The sequence below is a fragment of the Pieris napi genome, chromosome 4 (assembly GCF_905475465.1).
Source record: "Pieris napi chromosome 4, ilPieNapi1.2, whole genome shotgun sequence".
NCBI classification, from domain to species: Eukaryota; Metazoa; Arthropoda; class Insecta; order Lepidoptera; family Pieridae; genus Pieris; species Pieris napi.
The window spans coordinates 11834568-11854405 of record NC_062237.1 but is presented as its reverse complement, the minus strand read 5'-3'; the positions used below and the strand labels follow the sequence as shown (position 1 = coordinate 11854405).

The following is a 19838-nucleotide window of genomic DNA, read 5'->3' as shown; positions in this document are numbered from 1 at the left end:
TCGATTTTAAAGTGTGGGGAGCAACTATGGATATCCAGACCGAGCTCGTATATCAGAATGCTCAATCTGGACATCGATGAGATTTGGCCAAAACACGTTCTCGGGACAGACGGTACAAATGGAATGGTTGGGGAAATCGACCTGATTGTTAAACTCTTAAAGTACGCTAGCCTGGTTTCGTTGGCCACTTTTTTTTCGATATGCCACTGGAGAAAAGTAGATGCCACAGTATTCTTTTTTGTAGTTCGAGTTGTAAGTTAAAACCAAATTATTATTATTGCATATCTATGTTGATTCTAAATATGATTCATAGATACATAGGGGTTATTAACTATCACGATAATTTATTGTCAGGATATCCTATGGACCTTCGTCAAATCCTAGCGAGCGTTACAAACAGTAGTTATAACTTTAAAATTGTTATTTAGTTAAATTAATGCCGTTCTGTCTCAGTCCTAGTATGTCATAGTTCTCTATACATATTGTAAACTCAGCGTTTTTTTTTAAGTATAGTGGTACAGGGTGACTGTTGTTAAGTGGTACCGCAGCCCATGAAGACTCACACTGCCAGAAGGCTCGCAAGTGCGTTGCAAGCCGGCTCAATGGTGTAATGACGGCTCATTGGTCTAGTGGTTAGTACCCCTGATTGCGAATCCATGGGTCCCGGGTTCGATCCCCGGCTGAGACAAACATCGATGCGATGAGCATTTGGTGTTGTGCTTAGGTCTTGGGTGTTTAAATATGTATTTATATGTCTATCTATCTATAATATGTATGTATATCCGTTGCCTAGTACCCATAACACAAGCTTCACCAGCTTACCATGGGACTAGGTCAATTGGTGTGAATTGTCCAATCAAAAAAAAAAAGCCTTTTAACGATAAGATACCTTGTAGGATCTTAAGTTAAATTGTATGGTAATGGGCAGCTGGTTTCACAAAGTGGTGGTGCGTGGCAAAATGTGCCTTAAAAACGATCAGTTTAATGGACGTCGAGACTGAATACGAAATTCCTCCCGTATCACCTTGACGACCGAAACATGAAGACATTTCACTGTTAATGAAGGCAAAAGATCACGGGACCGTTCACCAACCAGATGGACCGATCAAGTGAAAGGCTCATCATCCTCAAAACTGTACACTGTGATAAGAGACGCGCTGGTCAGAAACCGGTGGAAACAGATAGTCCGCACCAGACGCTTTCTTGACGACCACGACGCTCAGATGAGCTGCCGATTAAAGAGAGAGTCATATAAACCCGAATATCTCCCGAATTATAAAGATTTGGATAAAAATATTTCCAACGTAGTATTGATTCACATGAACGAACTTGAATATCGTCTTCTGGACAATATCCTGAACACGTCCGCACAATAAGAAGATTTTAACAATTGAAATGTATGAAATATTGCTGGGGAAAAGGGAATCTATTGTACCATATGCCACTACAAAAGAAATACGTAGGTTTTCATATTCACAATAACGTTATTTTTCACTTAACAATTAATATAGTCGTCATGACGACTATATTTGTTTGCAGGGAACCTTGAGGGAAATGCCCGATAATTTTGAAGCTCGTGTGGTATTCGGGGGATTATTTTTCCGACCCAAATGTCGGCCAATAGAATTGCACCATGAGACGAAATGTACAGTTAACAAATAAGAATTTCATAATGAATAAAACAACTACTTAATACTTTTCTTGAAGCAACGACCAGAGAAAATTTTCACAAAAAATTATCAGTATAATACCATGTAGGTTGTACCACGTGACGTCGAATGGTGCAATTCTATTGGCCGATATTTGGGTCGGAAAAATAATCAAAAATATTTTTCACAAATTGGTAATCTAAGGTTTCATCACTCATAGTATAAAACAAAGTCGCTTTCTCTGTCTGTATATCCCTATGTATGCTTATTGCTTAAATCTTTAAAACTACGCAACGCATTTTGATGTGATTTTTTTAATAGATAGAGTGATTGAAGAGGAAGTTTATATGTATAATAACATCTACTAAATAGTGGAGAAATACTGTTATTTTTGAGGTTTCTAATGTGATGTCGTAAATAATTATATTTTTTCCGCTTACATTGCAAACGCAGGCCCTACGAGATTTATCAAAATAATGTACTAAGTATTGTACAGATTGAATAGGTCTACAGAAAACTCCGCGACGGTATATGTCTATCTCTTATGGATATCCCACCGTAATTTTTTTTTGTCATTTACTTTTTACGACAAATAATAGCTAATTTTCGAAGCGATTTTAACCAATACAGCATTCCTTATGCAATTATTTGTATTTATTTTTTGCTTTAATGCTACCTTAATGAAATCCTAAATTAAGTTTAACTTAAGTTAACACGATATTATTAGACTGTTAGGCGGAACGAAGTTAGCCGGGTCAGCTAGTTTAATCTAAACGCTAAATAAAAATTAATTTGATATTACGACATTTTTAGTTTATTCAACGTTACATAAATTCATCTACCATTCAAAATCACTATCTAATGCGGCATAATTTGGAAGGTAACTAAACCACATAATAACGTAATTATAGTTATTAAAACCACAATTGCCTACAATAGTTTAATATGCTGATAATACTAAATAATATTAGTAATTCAATTTTAATGTTATTTAATTTTAAAGTTTTTTAAAAACTATTAGCAGTTTAATAAATAAATGCGCTATTTATTAGTGGTTAATTTTTACTCAACTTAGGGAGCGTTCAAGTATTACGTCACGCAATTTTTGTATTGCCCCCCCCCCCCCCCCGCCATGTAACGCGCCGTAACGTATTTCTGTACCCAAGTATAGTAAACGTGAAATCGTGACCACCTAGTGACTCTTTATACCTAAAAGTTACCATTATGTAGTGTAAAGTACTGGAATGTCGAAATAATATTAACTCTCCCCGTGTCGTAACGTTTTACAAAAGGACCCCTACCCTTCCAAAATTCGTTACGTAATACTTGAACGCTCCCTTATACATACCTTCTGTAATTTTTAATTAACCAATTCTAAAATATTGTTTTTTAAAATTATTACCGAGCTGCCGCTGGATCGAGGGGAAGGAAGAATGGATAAACAACTGGCGAGAAGTGACACAGGACAAAGAGCGAGGGACTTTTCTCGTTTAGCAGGCCTTGACAAGAGAGTAAATAGGAGTTAGTAAAATCAATGCCCATAAAAATGCTTTTCAGAATGGGTTTTAAGGCAGTTTAAGCCACACACCACCAATATGTGGAGCCAGCTGATTTAAGAGAAGAAAAGAGAGTACCAATTCTTAACAGGCCGGCAACGCAATCGTAAGAATCCATGGGCTCACTTATGATCAGGTGAGCCTCCTGCTTGCCCACAGTTATATCTCTTTAGTTTCCCTTTTTAAGCAAGCAGATGTGCTGTCATCTGTCATCTAATCCGATGCCTATCGAATTGTTTCTTCACAGTAACAACTAGTCTATATATATAAAAAGAAAATGGTGTTCGTTTGAGGCTCTTTCACGCTTAAACCACTGATCGTATCGACATGAAACTACCACTATTCGATGCGAAATTTTTCCTAGATGGTTTATGGCTATTTATTTTTTTAATTCCAACGTTCCTTCATTTTTTTATTTCTGTTTTACTTTTATGAAAAATTTTCAAAATTTTTAAAAACAAAAGAGGCTTCCTAGAACCTCAAAACGTCAACATCTGTTAAAAACTTGATTTTCGAAAATTTTCAATTTTATAGCGGGAAGTTAAAAAGAAGAATGATAAAAATATGAAAAAATAATAATATTTTTTTATTTATTTCCTATTTTAATTCGTCCAGCAAAGCGGGCGCGAAACGGCTAGTTGTACATATAATATAATTGATGAACACCCGGTTCTCTAACTACCTTACCGTATAAACAGTATTTATAGTATCTTAATCTGTAGTTTTATTACGTGTGAGGTTTTATTAACCAAACGTTTTAATGTCTCACATTCCTATCTTTTATTAGTCAAACATTAAAAACTCTAGCGGTTTAGACTGACACTTGAAATCAGCTATAATGTAAAATCTAAATAACTTTGTTACGACGCGAGTTTATGTCATATTTATGGAGCTTTGTTATTTTAAACATTATTGTAAGAAAAATAAGGCTTTTAATTTGATGAAAATTAATACAAAATACCTTTACGAAATTTATATTCGATTTTAATGTACATTGTACAATGACGACTCATTGGTCTAGTGGTTAGTACCCCTGACTGCGAATCCATGGGTCCCGGGTTCGATCCCCGGCTGAGACGAACATCGATGTGATGAGCATTTGGTGTTGTGCTTAGGTCTTGGGTGTTTAAATATGTATTTATATCTATCTATCTATCTATAATATGTATGTATATCCGTTGCCTAGTACCCATAACACAAGCTTCACCAGCTTAGCATGGGACTCGGTCAATTGGTGTAAATTGTCTTTAAAAAAAAAAAACAATTGAAAACAATAGTCCATCATTATCGTAAAACAATAAGTTGACAAAAATCCAAAATCCACTTTTTATCATATTTGGATACTACATTGACTAAATTTTACGGCATTTAAAAAAAATCCATGTTTTAAATTTCAAATTAATCGGTCGGTAAAGTAACGGATTTGATAGAAGCATGTGATTTTTCTAGAAAACTGTGTACAAGTTTTAACACCTCAAGCAAAAAGTCACAAATCATTTATTCGTATAGGTAACACAATGTACACTTATGAACGTCAAAAAAGAAATATACATTAAATGCTTCCAATTTTACATTTACTGCCAGTTCTTAAATCAAGGGCGTAGAACGGGAGAGAAGAACTGGCAATAAACTCTCCGCCACTCTTTTTAATCGCCAAGTTTTTTGTTTTACACAACGTTTGTAGTGTAAGGAGCTGCAACCATTACACCATGTTCCACGTGACATCTTAAGTAATAAATAATAATAAAATAAATTAAAAACAAAGATTTGTCCTCTATCTGTAGCTTTCACAATAAATGAAACAAATAATATTAAAAACCGCGTATCTCCGAACTCGCGTAAAACGGGGTAGCGTAAGTCGGGGTATTACTTACATAAAGAAGTCAGCGTTTATTTTATTTATGCTCTTATATGACATATGTTGAAATGAGGACAAACAAAAACTTATGAATATATGTTAGGAAAAGCATATATCCCGTGGCGTTGCGTAATGATGTGAGGTCTCTCAGAATCTTCATCCTGGTAAATACATGGAGAGTGTTCAGAAGACTTGTTTGGACTAATAACAGCGTGAGTTTCATTATCGGACGTCAAGGCAGTACCAAATACCATCCATATCAACTCGACGTCCGTCGTTCCACAACGGAGCGTTTCTTAAGTCAGTTTTTGCCGCGCACCACCACTATGTCGAACCAACTGCCCACTGAAGCATTTCCGAACCAATTCGACTTAGGGTACTTAAAAGGGTAAGAAAGTGGCCAACACAACTTACAGCCTCTATTAAGGGGTAGACACTCTATTCTTGTGTACCTACTATTTTATAAAAATGGACATATCTCTAAAAACAAATAGTTAGGTAGATTTTTCTTAACATTTTTAACTTTATAATAAATTTAAACCATATTTGTATTACTGGAATATAATTGGTGGCTATACAAAATAATTGCTAGGCTTTCAGAAGATTTGCATAACATTAGCATAATTCTTTATTGTGAAAAGCTTTAGCTAATTCTAGTAAAGCACTTAAAGTGATGCGACAAACTTGAGAGTCGTTCAATTAATGCGGAGCTCCGGAACGTGACGTTTCATTGAGGTTAATTAAACTTGCTTTATCTTTGAAATTTTAATGGCAGCTATTATTTATGGAAAAATTATTCCAATTTTGAAATAAGAAAGTGTTCTTTTTTTCTTTTTTAGTCGCTTAAAAGGCAGCGAATATGTTCTAAATTCAAAAACTACTGCCACAGATTATTAGACTATCAAAACATTGTTTATACCTGCCAACTTTCAGATAAGTCAGTAAACATGTCTGTGGGGTGAAAATGTAAATCGAAATACGAAACGACAGCACGTTTGATTGTGATTGGTCAGCTTTAGCGTCTGTTGGACACGCGGCGTGATGCGTCATGGTCACGTTCTTTTAACCAAACACAATGAAACGCACATTCTCGTCCCCTGATCTTATATTTGGCATTTGGCCACGTTATCTACAGCCTACATGACGAACATCATACTATATCTAACCCTGGAATTTCTGATGGTTTATACATTGTACAAAAAGAAGGGCTTTTTCTAATCACGTTGGCGCCGAGCGGCTTCAATCACTTGATTATATCTTTTCCAACAAAAAGGGGGGTAAATGAGTCTAAGTGACAGTCAGAATAGGCAGTTACCGCATGGACACATATTATGTTAGTGGTTGTCGGCCGTTGAGTGACGACTATACTCTTTGTCTATACTTGGGTTATTTCCTAGGTTACCTCCACACTTCATACCATATTTAAAGGAATATCAGTACAGTTTAGTTACTGGCATTAATTGATGACTATACAAAGGTGTGTTAGTTTTCCTATCATTTTAGGAGACAGATATCTTTATGCTGGCAATTCTATGAACAATTGTCTATGGCATGGATGTCATAGATAATATAAAAAAGTCTCAGTACCTCCGTAGTAGGTATGCATAGGTAAAATGCAGTATTTGCTATATGTTAAAGGAATTAAAGTTTCTCATAGAAACCATCTCTCAAATTGTAGTACGTGTAATTTTTTACAGCGAAAGAGTACCATATTAACGTTTAAATCTGATTGCAAAATATTTTAAAACGATATTTACAACGACATTTTTAAATGTAGGTACTTATGAAAGAAACTTATATAATGCAGCGCAGACTGAATAGAACTGACTTCTTATTTCTCTTTACTCCAGGGAAATAAGCCTAGGACAATTCTGATACAAATCTCGCTACGTTTTGGTCAAAACGTCCAAAAATATAACGTCGTAAAATGTACTAAAAACTTATTATAGGTCTACCAGAATCTGATGGCAAAAAAAAAGTTTAAAAATTAGCGATTTTCATATGGCAATAAAAGAAAAATTTCATCTGTCAACTGAAATTTCGAGGAATTGTTTTTGGTTTGGCTTTAAATTTCCTTTAAAAAGTGATGAAAATGTCGAAGAAACCTCTTCGATTGCAAGCAAGACATATTTTTTTCAATGTTTATCAAAGAATACTTGGTCAACGAGATGCAGAACATACACAATCATCGATATTGAGCCATGTGCAAGCGTTGACTGGTTAGTAGGAATGACACGTCTTGATACTTTGGTTTATGGGATTTTTCGTGTGAATTGTATTATGTACTTATACTAAAGTTTGGTTTATTTCAGGGGTTTCTTATTCTACAAATAAACTTGGATAGTTTTGATTTAGAATTGATCAAAAACAAGATAAATGAGTTTTACACTGTTTCTTTCTCTCAAATAGGGATCGATGAATGGCGAAAATCTTGTGAACATGTAATAAAAATTGAAAATCAGTTCATAGAACAAGATCGGTTAATTGAGATGCAGGAGGAAAGGTTTATCATAAAAACTGCGTTGAAGACTTTTTTTATGGATGTGCAGTATTTGGAACTATTTTCAAGTTCTTAATTAATAAACTCATGAACAGAGTAATTGGAGTTTTCATCTAAATTTCAAACCCCACATTCGCCACATTTTCAAAAATTATCCTTGTTCATTGGATAAATTTTTATATTTGCATGTATCACACACAGAATCAGCCGCTATAAGGAAAAAAAGTATCAAAACGTTTTACTCCAATTTCCCCAGTATTGCTAGCGTCAATTTATTTTTTCCCTTTTTGCCATCAGATCCTGGTAGACCTATAACAATTTAACTATATTTTCACACGACATTTTGAATGATTTTCATACAACTTTGTTCGATATTTGAAAATTGAGAAGTATTCGAAATTCGAATTCCGAGACTATTAAGATTATCTAATTTTATTATTCCATACGAAGAAGTTATACCAAGTCAACAGAAATTTTATAATTTCGAATACTACATTTCGAATTTCGAATACTTCTCAATTTTCAAATATCCAACGATATTTCCAAAGGCATTATTATCTAATTTTATTATTCCACCTCTATGGTGCACGGACATATTTCTGCTTCTATTATAAAGATATTTTTAAACAGTTTTCTTTCTTATAATATGACGAGTTATTATCTACGTGCGTTACCTACCATATAGGAATCTCGCATACTTATACACACATACAGACAAATTATCCAGCATTGGTTTTTTGTCTGTGGTTATACCTCATGGAAGTCACTTTGTTAACCAGTTGGTCTCAGCGCGTGAACGGAACGCATCCCGCGCATTTTCCTTCCTTCTTTCCCGTCAAACTTAAAAATGGTGTGTTCAAAATTATTTTGCTTTTTGTTAAATGAAAAATAACTGAAAAATATTTTTGTGTTGCAGACGACTCAATTGGACGAAGAGCAAATTGCAAGTATGTTTTTATTTTACTTTTTTTATTAAAATAGCTATCTACCTATATAAATCATACGAAACATTACAAAACCTGCATAGGTGATCTTCATTTCTTTTTTTTATAAAAAAATTATTTTAATAAGTTCTATTTTATGCTTGTCTAAATAAAGTAGTGCAAAAATGTAATTATTTTGAAGCACTGGATAATAATTCTATGAAAAGGAATTATAATACACTCCCAACATAAATATAAAAATAGTTTAAAAAACCAGATTCGCTCCAGTTATTATTTCTCTTTACTTCTATAGTACACATTTAATATACAGGGTAATTGGTGATCATGCCGTTGGAGGATAGGGGTGACATGCAAAATGAACCATTTTTGTATTATCATGTTTTTCAAAATTAGTGAGCAATATCAAAAATTTATAAAAAAAACATTAATTTTTCTAAATTCATTAATAAAAATGGTTATCGCTATCACATCCTAATGTGAATTTGAAGAATTATTATCCCTATACATTAAATTATAAAAAAAAACAATTGCGCTACAACCTCTAGGTCTTGGCCTTACATTTCTGAATCTGTTTCATGATCATTTTTAAATCTAATAGGCAAGTAAGTGATCAGCCTCCAAAGCCTGCCACACGACGTCGACTTTTTGGGTCTAAGACATGTCGGTTTCCTCACGATGTTTTCCTTCACCGTTCAAACAAATGTTAAATGCGCACATAGAAAGAAAGTCCAGTGCAGATCGAACCTACGACCTCAGGTATGAGAGTCGCACGCTGAAGCCACTAGGCCAATACTGCTCATTAAATTATAAATATATATAAACGATCACTATGTAATATTCCTATTGTTAATACAGTAGTGTTGGAAATACATTATTTGGTTTCTTGAAAATTACAAAGCCCACCTAGGACTATCTCAAATTTTTATTTTCTAGTTAGTATTACTTTTGGACAAATCATTTATTACCCAAAATCTGTGAGAAAATTTGATCACAATATTTCGTATTTATATAAAAGTTGTAACATGATATCGGATATATAATAATAGGATTTTATTATCTTTTGTTCAGTGCTACGGCGGGCATTCAGCATGTTCGATTCCAGCAAACAAGGCAAAATCGAGAAGGAGAAAGTACGAACAATTCTCAATACGATGGTGCATAACTACGATGATAACGATTTGGATAAGATGCTGGATGCAGAAGATATTGATGGTATGACTCTTTTGTAGATTTTTCTTCGTACCAAGCTCTTTTTATTATTTGAAGATATAAGTAATAATAAGAAGAAGCGATAAGGCCGCCCATTGGCCTTCTTAACATTTATTTATGTCAATTCTATTATATATATATTTCTGTACATGCACTAACACTTGTTAATCAATAAATTTATGGGCGTAGGCTTTTGTGTGGACCTAGGTTTTGCACCTAGGTTTTTTGGTTTATCGACGGAATCTTTTGATAAAAGGCTGGTCCTTCTTCGTTCATTGGTTCTCCTCGTTCCTTGTGTTGACTATAAGGAACACATATTCTTATAATATGTTTATATTATATAAAAATCTGAAGCTTCCTCTAATGACTGTATCGCTATTATTACTGAAGATATCATGTCCGTTTTACGTCCTTTATTTGAGAACTGATAGTAAATGTAAAGTAAATTTCTTATTGACGTTCGTAAGTGTACATCGTGTTACCTAAATGAATAAATGGTTCTTATTTGATTAATGCCGTATAACTTTCTTTTTTATGTATAAAATTATAGGTTTTAGGAACCCCTTCGAAATCATGTATTTTAATCTCAATCTTCGTGTTGAATTGTCGTTAAAATCAGCTGATGTTGATCCTGTATGGCATTGAGGCGTCAAGGCAATTTCAACGAAGCTATTTTGTAAAACATCAAAGCAAACTAAAACTGTCCCAGACACGCTCATAAAATCTTAAAGTGTTTACAAGTTTAACTGATACGTAAACGATAACCAAACACATAAAATTTGGTTTTGACTGAATGTAAATTTTTGACAAACATTCCTATTAAAAGTCTCATAAAATGGGGCATGGGATCTGTGGCGTAGCAAAGGGGGGGCGGCGGGGGCGGCCAATTTTAAGAACAATGTACACACAAAATAAAAAATCGCTTGCATAAAAAAATATTTTTCACGGATTTCTCCACTAGCACTAGCTCAGCTCTATGTAGAATTCAGGGATTCCCGCAAAAGAGCCTGACGCTATCGTGGGGGATTCCCCGTCCCATACTCGCGTTCTCATTTGTTTCGTGAAGTGTGTTGTGTTTAGTTGGTGTAAATTATGATTGCACTGAAATTGTTCATGACGGTTTGCGTCTCCGTAGCTTCATGTGAGAGGAGTTTCAGTAAATTAAAATGAATAAAAAACTATTTGCAATCTTGGTATATTAGCCATCGAATACGAGGCAATACAAAATATAAATTTCGATGAAGTTATTGCTGAGTTTGCAGCTGTCAAAGCTAGTAAGAAGAAATTTTAATTGTATAACAATTTCTTATCTGTCTTAGTTATTATTGTGTTTTGTTATTTCTTCAATATTATAAATAATAAATGATTCATGTCCTTTGTGATATAAAATTTATTGCTTTTTACTTTCGATGAGGTGACTCCAGCAACTTCCGCACCGGGTTCCATCCAAGAAAGCTACGCCACTGCATGGGATATTTCTGCATGTGTTTAATTAGTCTTTTTGTGTAGAAAAGCAGCTTTTATTGTCAAAGCCATTATTCCAAGTGTATCCTGTACGGGTTTCACTAAATTCCATAAAAAGTTTCGAGATTCACCACCACTTCGATCACTTATTACACTGCCTTGCGATTCTGTAACTCACTTTTTCGAACTCGCACAGCGGTTTTCGCAGCGGCGGTTGCTCTCAAATCAGTCGTAAAGCAGTCATTTTACGATTTGGCATTCTGATAAGGAGGGAGCTTGTAGTTTATTGTTTATCAGACCGCTGTGCGAGTTCGAAAAGTGAGTTACAGAATCGCAAGGCAGCATTAGAATAATTTATAAGTAAAATAATCTCTTTTATTTGTATTTACATACATAATTTGTTTATTAAATCATGATTTATCATGACAAACCATCCTACAACTCATCTGCTCATAGTCAGAAGACTGATTGCACGTTGCGCTCCATTAAAAAAAAAAAACATGATTTAATCTAAATATTAAGAAATCCAGCTCAAACTCAGGACGCAGGTTAGGTCACGTATTAACGTCAATACCAGAGCTAGTTTTTGACAGCTCGAACGTATAAATTTTCCCTACAATTTCGAATGTCCTACACGAGTTCTATTCTCATGATGAATGTGCTTCCGAGCGCGTGTGACGTCATGTTAGTTTTCACTCATTGCAGTTGATAGAGAAATAATAAATACAGTGTTTTGATCTATTTAATTTTGTTAATTAATATCAATATTTAATATATTAAATATACTATATATATGTATATATATTAATAGCCGTAAACGCTGTACTGTTAAATTGCTTTAACATTATGACGTCACAACATGGTGATCGATCATTCATGGCGCGTTTATAGTCACGTGATTTTTATTTAAATTTTATCAATTTTTAATTGTTTATAATTAATTGAATTTTTTTAAGTTTTTTGCATTAAACATCAATATTATTAACAATAAAGTTTTAAAATACATACAAAAAATCTTTTTTTTTTTTCAAAAACCCAATTCTCTAATTTCGCTTTGTTGTAAAAACGAATACAATTTCCATATACCATTATAACAACCCCAGACCCTTGTTTAAATCTATTTAGAGATAAAATGGGAAAAGTGTATGATTAACTGTGTTATAAGTAAGATTATTATGAAAATTTTTAAAGGAACTTTCAATAACATTTCATCCATATTCCTTGTTGATGATTTGAAGATAAGATCAAACTTAACAGTTTCAAATTGAAGTAAGAATTCATTGATTAATAATTGATTGTGCAAAAAATTATTCCATCCAATCTAATTTTCACATCTACGCACAGTATACCAATTATCACATATTATATTTAAAAAACATCCATTTCGGTCCCCATGGTAAAAATAGTATATATTTTCTTTTTATTTTTCTTTTCCTTTTTCTTTTTCTTTTCTTTTCTTTTTCTTTTTCTTTTTCTTTTCTTTTCTTTTTCATTTTACGTTTACGAATTGTGAATCCCTATTTTTTGACACCCCAACATAATCTCGAGTCTTCCGTGGACCCCTGGTTATTCACCTGAACCACTTTACAATGATCTAAATAGATTTCTTTGACAATTATGATATTTAGAGAGAAAGCCACTTAAAAGTAAAAATAATATTGAATAATGCAATTACAATCCATTAGTAAAATGAAAAGCTTTATTTATTTGTCGAGCGTTGTTTAGTTAAATAATAATAACATTGTTAGTTAGGGTTAGTGAATAATTGAAATTACTTTTAAAAGTCTTAAAACAGTTGTATAAATATAGTTAAATATAAATTATATTTTAAAATTGCAATACTTATCCCCTGTAAAAGACGCAGTAAATTTACGGTTTTAGAAATAGCAAAATTCGTAGTCAGTCGAAATTGTGGCGAGTGTATTGCAAACTTACATGAGATTTTATCACGTCCGACAAGCCCGAACTGTCACAATCACTTCCATAGAAACTCCAGCAAACTTGCTCAACATGATAAGTTCACATAAACGTCGTATTTACATGTATGAGCTTCAGAAAAGCTTTGTTCAGATTTAGGTTAAAGCCTTACTCAAAATCCTGTTAATACTAAAACACAATATAAGGTTATATCTTCCTCATGCAGTGAATTAAACTAAGTTATTTAGTTATTCGGGTTTTAACTAAGTACAATACAATTGATTAACATGTAGACATTTTCCACCTCACCCTCTTTGGGTGTGGTTTTCTTTAAACTATTTGTTTAATGTTAATTCCTGTTTTCTTATTTTATCTTTTAATGTACTTAATTGATTTATATTTTCTGTTTCTTAAATTTTGTATATTATTTTCTTTAATAATGTGGTTATGTGAGTGTTAAATCTTCTATATATATAAAAGAAAGTCGTGTTGGTTACAACACTTATAACTCGAGAACGGTTGGACCGATTGCCATGGTTTTTGATTTGTTGGATTTGTTTCCGTCCCGAATAGCAGAATAAGCAATAAAATATCGGATAAGTTATCGAATAACAATAAATAAATTAATTAATTTTACGAATGCAAAAACCATATGGTGCCATCTGTTGACAAAACTACGCATCATTTTACGTCGAATTCGTGTCAGTTCAAGAAATTCCGATCTTGAGGTGAATGAGGATATGCATAACCATGCTTTGATCCTGATCAAAAGATGTTGGATATCAGAAAGTGCTTAACATGCAGTATCGCCATATTGACGCTAGAGAGAAGATGCCTAATGTGTAAAACTGACATTCTTCTTTCGCAATGGCAAGCAATAAAACATTTCTGTATTTGCAAAAAAGTTGTATTAATGTAATACTTAACATTAATGAAATCCTAAAATAAGTTAAATTAAAGTAACAACGATATTATAAGGTTGTAGGGCGGAACGAAGTTAGCCAGGTCAGCTAGTTACTTATAAATAAGTTATCCCAAATAGAAGCTAGATAAAATTACAGGCTTCCGCCAACATTGGTTCGAGTTTAGACCCAAAGATCTACGACGTCACTGATTTCCTTTTTTTTTTACATATTGAAGCAATATGACTGACATCCGTCTCCTACCCACACCACTCGCTTTGCTATAGCGTGATACAACCGCAGATAAAAATAAAAAGCGATAATGCCAATGGTTCCTTTTTATGTAATTGTAGTGTATAACAACGAAGTCTAAATAAATAAATTTAATGCGTAATCACTGGATATATAATAGAAATACTTCAACAAAAAATTTCATTTAGAAATGAAAATGATTCACGGTCTTAAGCCTCTACCGGAAGAGAGCTTAATTTACGAATGTCTTTGTTCCCTAAATATACGGATTTTGGTTCACGTTTGTATATTCTTGGGTAAAATTATCCATTATCCTCTGGGCCTCATTAAGAGACAATGGAAACAATATATGAACATTTTGTTTATTTACCAAAAACCTAGTACCTTACCAGTGTTGCTACAACATTTTTAGGTTTTTATTTATGTATCTGTTTAATCATCATTTTTCAATTTAATAGGCAAGTAGGTGATCAGCCTCCTATACACGCCGTCGACGTTTGGGTAAGGTTTCATCACGTTTTCCTTTACCGTTCGAGTGAATGTTAAATGCACACATAGACAGAAAGTATTTTGGTGCACAGCCGGGGATCGAACCTACGACCTGAGGGATGAGAGACGCTGAAGCCACTTGGCCAACACTGCAATAAACACATATATGAATACAAAACTTAACCGTATTATAAATTTAAAAAAACAATCAACCTTTTTACTATTAATTAAGTATTATATCAATTTATTTGGGACACATATATCGGTTAAGAAGTTTCTTAACTATAATTTTCCTATGTTTTACAAAGAATGTATTGAAATGTAGCGAAAACAACAAGAATAACAGTTTTATATGGTTTTAAAAAAAGTATATATCTATATATATCGTGCTTGAATATTGCCGTAACTGTCAGTGCAAACGAGGGTTGACATCATAATTATTATTTATCCAGGTAATAAACAAAAACGGCAAGATGTACAACTAAATATAGCCTTTCCATAATGGCTATAATTAACAACTGTTTGTTTACAAAAGTGCTATACCAGAACAAATTGATGTATTTGGATTTTATTTGTTCAATTATTGCGAAACGACGTCACTAAACGGAAATCTAAAATAAAATAAATTAATTAGTGGCGCTACAACCTTTTGTAAGGCTTTCTGTATCTGTTTCTTGATCATTTGTTAATCTAAAAGCCAATTAGATGATCAGCCATCTATGCCTGACACACACCATTGACTTTTTGTCTGTAAGGCTAGCCGGTTTTCTAACGACTTATTCTTTCACCGTTCGAACGAATGTTAAATGCGAAAATTGAAAGAAAGTCCATTGGTGCACGGCCGGGAATCGAACCTACGACCTCAGGGATAAGAGTATCTAATAACACAACATTATAAACTAAAAAATATAACAACATATAAATTAAAAAAAAACAATCAACAGTTTTATTATCAATTATGTTGTATACCTATTAATCTGCGACACAAACATAAATTTATTTATGTTAGTTACCCTGTTTATATATGGCTTAATAAGTTTCTAAACTATCATATTAATATCCAATATGCCTTGAAAAAAAAGGACTTCATTCTACGTAGCTTTTTCGTTAATTTACTAATCTGAGTTCGAATGAAACACGAAATTATTTGGAAATCATCTGAACCTTTTCCCTCTAATCATAAATCCATAAGAAACAAATTACGGTTGTGCTCTGTGAAACCATTCAATGGATTAAATCTATGTCAAGTCTGCAACTGCATTACGTAATTTCAGGATCAGGCAAGCTGAATTTCGACTCATTTGTCCGAGTTGCGACCCACTTCTTGGATGAAGACGACGAAGCACTACAAAAGGAGCTTAAAGAAGCCTTCAGATTATATGACAAAGAAGGTCCGTATGTTCCAAATTATCTTTATGGTTTTATAAAGTAGTTAATATGTTTAGTATTTTACAAGAACTTATAATGTGACTATTTTTAGGAAGTTCGAATTAATCACATCATAAGTTATAAATAGCCGTTCTGTATTTACTTTTAATTTTAAGTATGATAGACAGTGTTAATGTGTTTATTTTTTTTTATTCTTCGATTAAACAATTTCACTGGTCGTAATGCTTTTTGACATGGAGATCAGATCAGAAAAATCGGCTAGATAACGTGAGACAACAATGTATATCACAGAAAAATAAACATTTATCATTATCATTTATAAATGTAAATTTTTCTGTGTTTCTGTATGTTTACGTCATAAAAAGCACATTTCTAGAAAAATTATGAACATAGTATATCTAAAATATATGCCGGTTAATATATGTTCCCAATAACAACATTTGAACTATAAAATTAAAGTGATTTATTGATATTACAACTAATAAATAACAATGAAAGCGGTTTGTTGAAATGAAACTAGCAATTTTATTTCACATTACTGCCGAGTGGGTGTAAAATTTAAACCAGTGAAATTCGTTGTCATCGAGGTCTTAACAAAAGGTTTAATATAGATTTATAATAAACTAGCAGACCGGCCAAGCGTTGCTGTGGCTAAGGTTTTTATTATATTACATAGTAGCAAACTATTCAAGGGAAACGGTAGGAGAATACCAGTCATGGGGACCACCATGCTTTTTTAGTGGCTATTATTTTATTTCCATTGAAACCGAGTACTCCCGATTACTTCTTAGAATGGATAACACAATAAAAACATTCTGGTTTTACATTTATTAGAACATAATGTAACCGATTATCTAAAGTATATTAAATGTACTTACTTATACAAATAAAGTTTTATTTAAAAACATCTAATCTAAAAAATACATTTTCATTTGAAACAATATGACTTTCTCTTCATAGTTCGCTGAGTAAAGTTTATTTTTATTACGATTTCTTTGATAGCCTTTGTTGTACGAAGTATTTTAATAATACCGCGGTATTTTATCTTACTGAATACAATGTATTTTTAATACTTATGATGAGTCGGATTAAAAAAGATGTTCTACGGATTTGTGGCTCCATTGTATGAATTACGTGCAGTTTTTTAATTATTTGAGACCGCAAATAGCATAGGTAAAATGTTGCGGAGGTATGTTAGATTCCTATCAAGTTTGTAAATCGTAACCTCTTTTGGTTTTTTCGAAGTAGGTTAAAAATATTTGAAACTGTGAAATGCTTTACTAACGTTAGATAACTTATTTTATATGATAGTAAATTGTTTTTTAAAGAGCAGTGTTGGCCTAGTGGCAGCGTGCTACTCTCATCCCAGAGGTCGTAGGTTCGATCGCCGGATTTGCATCAATTGACTTTCTTTCTATGTGCGCATTTAACATTCAACGGTGAAAGAAAACATCGTGAGGAAACCGGCTTGCCTTCGTCCCAAAAAGTCAGTCGTGTGTCAAACACAGGGGGATGATCACTACTTGCCTATTAGTATCACAAATGATCATGAAACAGATAAAGAAATCTGAGGCCCAAACCCTACGTAACTATGTCAAAAATTAGCTGTTGTCCAAAATATAGTGTTTAAAAAAATTCAAACTCATAAACGACTGAAACATGAACACAATAATATTTCATACAATTTTGACAGTGTAATGACTTTTGTGTTTCGACATTCGAAGTTTGAGTAATCTGCCAAATGCACCATTAGGTCTTAGCATAAATGTTTTAGCGCCTAATTTTTACTTTCAGCATAAGCTTTTAGCCAATGTATCGAGAAAATCCATTAAGCAATCTGCATCATTCAACAATGTGCTTACAAATTTAATTCCGGCAATCTGAAATGACGTGGTGCACCTTACTTATGGATAATGTTTTCAAAATTCGAATTTATTCATTTGTTTAAACTCTTTGGATTTGTTCATGTTTACCTAACTTGTAATTAGACGGACGTTCAACATACAATAAATAGATATTCTTTTGTTTTACGAATTGGTTGGCTCAGTAGCTTCAATCCTAGGCTGTGGTGGCTGTGTGCAATTAATATAATGCTCGAACGGTGAAGGAAAACATCGTGAGGAAACCGGCTTGCCATAGACAAAAAAAGTCAACGGAATGTCAGGCACAGAAGGCTGATAACCTACTTGCCTATTAGATTGACTGTACAGAAATCTGAGGCCCAGACCTAAATAGTTGTAGCGCCACTGATTTATTTTTACGGACTTGGATTTTACTAATATTTTTTTATATTATGTAGGTAATGGATATATTCCCACATCAAGTCTCCGCGAGATCCTTGCAGCGTTGGACGATCAGCTGACGTCAGACCAGCTCAATGAAATGATAGCTGAAATCGATACAGACTCATCGGGCACCGTGGACTTTGATGGTTCGTTTTAAAAGCTTTCTAAGAGTAAAACCTTTCTTGGGATACGTCAGAAAACGGAAACTACTAAAAATAAGGCACAGTTTAAGAAATTTAAAGACTACTCAATACGTAGTCATCTATCTATCTATAGTCATCATCATTGATTATTATTGACATAGCAACAGTAAGGGCACGTAATATGTGTCTATGGGCGGTGGTTATCATTTTAATGTGATATGCTTACCTCCGATATAATTATTTATAATTTATAAGAAATAGCACTGTATTAAGAATTGTTGTTCTGAAATCTTAAAAATTTAGCAAATGCTTGAAATTATTACATTTGTGTGTTTCATGGATATTTATGTTTTGTGTCTAAATATCAATGTGTGGATGCATATACGCTTCTGATTGAAGTATACCGAGTATATATATCGTTTTCGAAAACGAAATCCAATACGAAAAATGGTTTAATTAAAATAAAATACTACATGTAATTAAAAAAATGGCATTATAATCAGAATTATAATTAAAAAACGTAACATATTGATTTGAACAATTCCTAAACTATAATAATATAGTTTTCGTCGTATGTTAGATGCATGTCCAAATCATATGTTATATTATTTTCAGAATTCATGGAAATGATGACTGGTGACTAAGACGAGCGATAAAAAAATATACAAAAACATATGATATATCTACCTAATAAACTATTGTATTGTTGCAATAAATATTTTGTTATTTTATATGTTTTTTTACAACTTAAACAATAATAACGAAATCTTATTTTGTTTCAGTATTTTAATATCTATGTGAAACTTCGAAATTTCTTATAAATAACAATATTTCTTTCTTGGCGAATGCTTTAAGGTACCTGCAGTGAGGCTATGGAATTGAATTCCGTCCCTATTCGCTTAGCTCCTTCTCTATCTTTCTTTATCTCTACTGTACTAACATTATCTGTCCAGTGTCCACATCGTATCCCTAACTTTCGTACTAACTAATGTAAATCTGATCTAAAATATCGTGATTCATGTGCACTTTTTATCATCAATTTTTCTATTATCAATTTTTTCTGCTATTCTTTCCTGTCCGTATAAAAGATATCCATTCCGAAGCGAAATAAAAAAAGTCACCGAAGGCACGCTCAAAGTAATGTAAAAAATTCATTTAAACAGGATTTTTCAGGCAGAGCTTTGCACAGTGCACTAAACCAGTGACGCGTTTTTTTAATTTAATTATATGTGCAGGTGCATTTTTATTTCTCGTAGAAAGAGGGTTTGGTATTTAAAGCTA

General features: G+C 32.9%; 2 protein-coding genes across 6 annotated transcripts in view; one reads left to right on the top strand and one right to left on the bottom strand.

The window, feature by feature from the left end:
• The window catches only part of LOC125048588 (calmodulin-A-like), a 156796-nt gene that overhangs the window by 15598 nt on the left and 121360 nt on the right, over positions 1 to 19838 (bottom strand). The gene's annotated exons all lie outside the window — the stretch shown is intronic.
• Positions 8306 to 19288, top strand: LOC125048589 (troponin C-like). The gene is made up of 6 exons (XM_047647335.1): positions 8306 to 8413; positions 8480 to 8510; positions 9576 to 9719; positions 16015 to 16131; positions 18429 to 18560; positions 19173 to 19288. The coding sequence occupies exons 1-6, from the start codon at positions 8411 to 8413 to the stop codon at positions 19199 to 19201; spliced, it is 456 nt and encodes a 151-aa protein (XP_047503291.1). The 5' UTR covers positions 8306 to 8410; the 3' UTR covers positions 19202 to 19288.

Excerpts from the sequence above, each read along its gene's own strand:
- LOC125048589 (XM_047647335.1), top strand. Across the intron at positions 8,511-9,575 it reads GGACGAAGAGCAAATTGCAA|TGCTACGGCGGGCATTCAGC; the intron begins GTATGTTTTTAT and ends TCTTTTGTTCAG. Across the intron at positions 16,132-18,428 it reads CAGATTATATGACAAAGAAG|GTAATGGATATATTCCCACA; the intron begins GTCCGTATGTTC and ends TATATTATGTAG.